The 6,547-nt window shown below is 31.2% G+C and overlaps 1 protein-coding gene across 3 annotated transcripts in view; it reads right to left on the bottom strand.

Moving 5' to 3' along the window:
- The window catches only part of Pkn2 (protein kinase N2), a 74,243-nt gene that overhangs the window by 16,043 nt on the left and 51,653 nt on the right, over positions 1-6,547 (bottom strand). For 2 of the 3 annotated variants that reach the window (XM_010636670.3, XM_033758175.1), the window contains exons 8-14: positions 6,156-6,299; positions 5,776-5,851; positions 5,037-5,211; positions 4,703-4,829; positions 3,709-3,839; positions 3,549-3,624; positions 3,384-3,475 (exon numbers count right to left, since the gene is read on the bottom strand). In XM_010636670.3, coding sequence (XP_010634972.1) covers positions 3,384-3,475; positions 3,549-3,624; positions 3,709-3,839; positions 4,703-4,829; positions 5,037-5,211; positions 5,776-5,851; positions 6,156-6,299 — 821 coding nt within the window. The remainder of the gene's footprint in view (positions 1-3,383; positions 3,476-3,548; positions 3,625-3,708; positions 3,840-4,702; positions 4,830-5,036; positions 5,212-5,775; positions 5,852-6,155; positions 6,300-6,547) is intronic. The other variant, XM_010636671.3, reaches the window with a different exon arrangement.

The raw sequence follows: 6,547 nt of genomic DNA, 5'->3' as shown, positions 1-6,547 counted from the left end.
AAAAAAAAAAAAAAAAAAAAGTTAATTTTAAAAAACAAAGTATGTATCTAGCTCACATTGCTAACAATATGAAAAAAAAGTAAAGACTTAGAAAACATGCAAGAATTAAATCTGCTGTATGGCATTTTTAATGCTTTAATATAGTTGTCTACTGGATTATGAACTAAAACACCTGTTGTTTTAAATACAATAAACACAGCTATTATGACAGCGCTTAAACTAAATTTAACATCATATTCTAGATGAACTCCTACCCTCTATTTCACACAATCTGTTTTCAGTTTTATACTCAAAAAGTCACACTGGGATGGAACTTGGGATGTTGTGCTTGCAAGGCAGGTGCTGGAACCACTGAGCTAAATATCTGGCCCCTACCTATTTTTTTTTTAATCTGAGAAGTTTTAAAATGTTACTACCAATTAAGACATTAAATTAAAATACATTAAAATAAATAAAACAAAATTAGAAATTAGAAAAATTTAAAGTGAGTTAATACCTTTGATTTTTGTCACCTAAATTGCGTACTCTTCCCTTAAAAGTTCACACAACAGTCCAACCTTGATATTCAAAATTGTAAACATATCTCCCATATGCCAAAGAACAGCATATATCCAATCTTCCTTATAAAACACTACTGAAATCCATTGGTACACCATGATATCCTCCATTCTATGAGCTGCTATTGTTTTTATTACTTATTTTTAATTCAAATAATATGTAGCCTATTTTATTTACATAATTAATATAGCTATTTCTTGTTTCCTTAAATGACCATTTCATTTGAGTAGTTCTGCTCGAGAGTTCAGTACATTATTAGATATGGTAGAAACAAATATTTTGGTCAGTGGAAAACAGCGTCCTTAATAAAGCTAAGGTCTTACAATTGAATCATATCTTGGTCAGAGCTGTGCTTTGTTCTAGAATACAAAATATACTTTCAACCCTATTCTGCAGTGTTGAATATAAACTGGTTAAGACAGCAAGCTGAGTGAAGACTACAGCAATGCAAATGGCAGGAGATGGAACTTGGACAGTGTTTAACCAACGGTAGGCAGACTGATCTCTACATAAAATACTTTAAAATGAGGTTCAGTAAGAATATCCTACAATCTATGCAGCATGCAATTTTCTATTTATTTTTAATTAATTTAGTTTGATATATTTTTCTTATTCATATTTGCAAGTAATACATATTTTAAATATTTGCTGGTCTATTTTTTAAATTGAGTTTTTTCCTTGTTTTCCCCTTCCACAGATATGCTAAAAACTTGATATTAAGTTTTCCACCCCACTTCCTTAACCTTCCTCAATCTTCCTTTCCCCTACCTTCCTCAAATTTTTCTGAGGTTTATTTCTTACTCCTAAAATTTTCCATTTTTCAATTTTATATCATATTTACTTGAGATTATTTATTTCCACGTTACTGAAAAATACAGAGGCTTAAAACTGAAGTTAATAAAAGGGTCATTCATTAAGGCTGGATTAATTTTCAGTTGGGGTAATGGCCTACATTCTAGCTAAAGCTCCAGTTTCTAAATTTTATTTAATGTCAAGATTTAATTAGAAATGTTTTCCTACAAAAACAAGGCTTAAAGTACTGATAATGTAGCAGAAAGCTATATAAACAACCAGGATTAGCAGTAGTACAAGATGACTATTTCTTATGTAAAGTACGACAACTGTTTCAAATTTTGTAGTATTATGTATACATGAGATATTTTGGGGATGGGAAACAACTCTAAACACCAAATAAATTTGTTGCATATATACTTCACATACTTAATTTGGAAGTCATTTTAACAATATTTTAAATAGTTTTGTGTATGAAAAACTTTTGTAAATATATGATATTTATGCTCAAAAATTTGGAGGATTTTGGATTTCAGATTAGGGAGACTCACCCCTCTAACCAATTTCCAAGTTTTTTGGAAACAAATTTATCATTTAGAAATGTAGAATAAAGCAATTAAGGTACTATTCTAGGAAAGAAAATCATTTGATCTTTGTTATTGCCAATTATAAACAGGACTGGATCAAAGATTTGCTTAACCTGTTTATAGAGCATAAAAACATACTTCTAAATATGTAAAATGAAGCTCAGAATATTTTAGGTCAGAAAAATCCTCTGAGTATTTCTAGATATCAAGAAAGCATTTATTTTCATGTATCTAAAGAATGTAAGAATTAAAAAAAGGTAAAAAAATAAGTAGGCAAATCCACAAAGAAAAACATTTTCAAACATAAATAAAAACCTTCAATCTTTTAAGGCTTGTCCTAATTCTAAGCACTATTTATATGGTGGGAAAAAAAACGTTAAAAGTAGCAATTTAACTCAGTAAGGCAAGTGCTATCAAAACATATATTTAATACACGGGTTAACTGAGGCTCAAAGATGTTCAGTGAAGAACTAGAAAACTCATTCGTCTCATAGTTTAGGGGTCCTTTCATTTTATAAGGCTGTTTTTCATTAGATGCTTCCTGGTGGTGAAAGAAAAATACTAATAAATATCAAATTAAAGCCTCTAAGATAAACATGTCATTTGTATACAATTCACACATTTGAGAGTCATTTTATACTATATTCTCTAACCTAATTACAGTATCTATTGCTAAATTACTTATATTCTATTAGTTATATGAAAATATGAATCCACAACAATTTATATTAAACTCTTCAGAAAGGTAATATACTATTTCAAAAAATATGATTAAAAAATAGAGCAGAATATATTAATCATTCAGGTAACTGCAGAGTATCTGGAAATGACATTCTACCAGTCTGTAAAATTAAATGGGATATAGTCTTACTAAACCATAAATGTGTAACAGTTTGTATTCTAAATAAACTTTAACATCTCTATTTTTTAAAATTAATTTTATTGGCACATTTTAAATCTGTTTATAAAAATACCTTTTTTTTTTTTTTGAGACAAGGGTCTGGCCATGTTACCCAGACTGGCTTTGAACTTGTGACCCTCACCTTCCTGCCCACGGCCTCCCTAGTAGATGGCATTTTAGGCATATGCACCAGGGCTGGTTATAAAAATCTTAACAAAGTAGATTAAATATTCCACTATTTTTACTTGGTATCCAAAGACCAGTTAATGGTCAAATGAAGGGAAATAAAGGAAATGGCTAGAAAGAAAAACAGCATTTAATTACTATTTATGTTTTGCCAAGTATAAATTCACTAATTTATATAATGAAAGTTCTGCTGTTGCAACATATGAATTACTCTAATTTATAAGTTCAGAGAACCAAGATCTGTCATGTAAAGTTACAAGATCCCAATGATAAATGTAACTGCACTGTATACTTAAAAAGTACCAATAAACTCAATGGAAAAAAAAAAGTTCAGAGAATTTCATTTTTTAAAAACTAACCTGTCTACTTCATCTCGAGCCACAATGTCTCCTTTCTTTAAAGCTTTTATAGCAAACATCTCATTTGTGTGTTTATATTCAGCCAAAAGCACCTGAAATAAGAATAAAATAATTATTTCCTATTTGAATTATTTATAGGCATTCCAAAAAATTCCAAAAGATTACCTTTCCAAAATGTCCTCTACCCAAGACAGCACAACATCTGAAGTCTTGTAGATTGAACTGAAATCTCTGCTGAGATCTGAAGATAGTAATTTCAATTACAAATAAAGCAAGAAATGTAACATCAAAAATGTAGTAGTAAAATACTATATATAGTCTTTACCTTCTATCTTCAAGTTCTCGAGTATCACTATATCCCAGGCCTGAATCAGGAGTATCAGATTCATATTCAGATTGAGATTTTGGGAGTATAATGTTTCTGTCATTCTCAACATCAAATACAGTTTTTGGATCCTGTAAAATATTAAACATTCATTAAACCACAGATTCATAATCACAAATGAGAGAAAAAATTCAGCACTGTCTCTTGGACACTAATTTTATATTAATATTAAAAACGCAAACTACTAATACAATATCATCAATCATCTTCAATACATATTGTTAAGCAATTTATAAGATAAAGAGGGCTGGGGATTTAGTTCAATGGTGCTGTGCCTGCCTGGGAAGTGTAAGGTCCTGAGTTCAATCCCCAGTACCACACACACACACACACACACACACACACACACACACACACATGACAAAGAATGCTTTAGGAGCTGGGCCTATATTTCACAGCTCTAGGCTACTTGCCTAGCATGCACGAGGCCCCAGCTGGATTCAATCTCCAGCACCATATGCAAAAACAGCGTCAACACAACATCTAACACTAGCCATGCTCTCTTATGATCCTTCTAGCTTAAGCAAACTACTCTATCCTTACGGCCTGTCAGCATCCAGAGGCTATTAATGGCACAACACTAAGAAATTGGTCATCTTCTCTCAACCTGGTCTAATTTAGATAAGAACATTTCATTTATAAGAAATATACAGTGGACCAGCCTGACATACAAACAACTTGTGTTAATCGAAGACTCATCTGCCTCTCATTATCTATACTATGACAGGGTAAACGTTCAGATCTCAGCTGTCACAACAACTCAGACTTAGTTACAAGCAGCCCTTGGGTACCAATCCAGTTTGTAAGTCAGGGGTCACAATATATACACAGTTTACAGGGTGATTTTAATTGAAAAGTGGATTTTTATTCACGGCAATGAATTTTACTAAATCATTTGGTAAAAAGGAATTATACAAGGTTTTAAATGCCTTGCCTGTCCAGGTGTATCCAAAACTCTTAATTCAGAAGATTCATCTATGTCTCCAAGGGAAGAAGCACGTGGTGGGGCCGGGGGAGGTTCGGGTTCAAGATCAAAGTCCAATTTGGTTACTGTAGAATCACTTACAGAAGATAAAGCAATTCACCAGAACAGTAATAAAAAATTCATTTTAAATAGCTCTAAAACAAAAGCAAACTTTTTTTTTCAAGCAAACAGAACATTTACTTTGAAATACTTAGAAAAACTGAAAATTTTAATATAACCCCTGTATTATATAAATAAAACAATGTTGCAATAACTATTTTGTGCCTAAACATCAGACACATACCTAGCTGACGGTACAAGTTCAGGGATACGAACATCAACCACTGGCACTGTAGTGGGCACAGGAGCCTGAGGGCTGAAGGTTCCAGAATGATTTACTGTAGGAATAGCTCTTCTCACAAGTCTTCCCCAAGTGGCAATATTAATATTCATTTGAGGAGCTCTGAGAAATGTTTTGCCTGTAGATATTGTGAATAAAGAAAATAGAATAAGCAATTTATTTATATATCACCAAAAGCTACAATTTAAAAATTCACATTTATCAGTTTATAATTTATGAAGAACAAACAAAATTTGTCATGTAAAAAAACTAGTTCTTAACTATTTGCTATTCAAGTTAGTACAAAACAGCAGTTTAAAAATAAAACAGTCGTTCTTTTTATTTTCTTAAGTATAGCAAGGATATATATGGTTAAGATTTTTAAAGAATCCTTATCTTTCAGAGATACACACTGTAATATTTATGGATGAATTGATGATGTCTGGGTTTCCTTCAAATACTGTGAGAAAATGATGAGCAAACCAGAATATAGGTAAAACAGAACTAGCGAGTCGTTGAAGTTGGATGATGGTACACTGTACTAACTTTCTACTGAAGATGTATTTGAAATGTTTAACAAAATGTTACAAATAAATGAATTAAGAGGAAAAAAACCACATATAGATGTCATTTCAAAAATGATGGTATTTTCTATATTTCACAAAACACCAAAATTATTCTGTATTTAATTTTTAGTAATTACCTTGCTGTTTGGAAAAAATTTTCTTTTGTCTTTGGAGTTTTGGTCTTCTTTCAATAACTGGATTAAAAAAGGTAACCTGCAGTGAAGAAAATTCAAATTGACATGAAAATAGCATTGGATTTACGGCTCATGAAATCCACTAAACTCGTAAGATTTGAAAGCTTAGGGAAATCTTAACCATAATGTAGTCCAACTCATCATTTTCTAGATGAGAAAACAAGACTGAGACAGAACTAACTCTTTCTCAAGGTCACATACCTATTCAATGGTAGGGCTGCATCAAGAATTCCAGCCTAACACTCTATCAACTTCTATACTATGTTGTCTACATGCAAAATTTCAATTGCAGTTATGCACATTTAATAAAATACATTTATTACCTCTGCAAATAAAGTACCCTGTGGTTCCAAATAGAGACACATGCCATGCCGTTGGTTGTCTAAAAAATCTTCTAACCTCAGAAATTTTACAGCACACAGAGATCGCCAATCACGCCAATAAACTGAAATTTCCAGTTCACGTGACTAGGATAATTAAAAAAAACAAAACAAAACAAAACAAAACAAAAAAAAGAAAAGACATCATTGGACACACACTTGAATAAAGTATCATAAAAATATGAAATACAAATAAACAAAGATAACATACATTGATCACATTATTTTAAACAAAATTTTGAAATTTTTGTTCCATATTACCTTCAACAAATTTTAATTTAAAAAAATCCCAAAATTTACATTCAGTCAGTCTCTAGGTATTTTTAATACACTAA

Source organism: Fukomys damarensis, unplaced genomic scaffold, assembly GCF_012274545.1.
Source record: "Fukomys damarensis isolate Sample0158 unplaced genomic scaffold, DMR_v1.0_HiC HiC_scaffold_33, whole genome shotgun sequence".
NCBI classification, from domain to species: Eukaryota; Metazoa; Chordata; class Mammalia; order Rodentia; family Bathyergidae; genus Fukomys; species Fukomys damarensis.
This window is presented reverse-complemented; position numbering and strand designations above follow the sequence as displayed.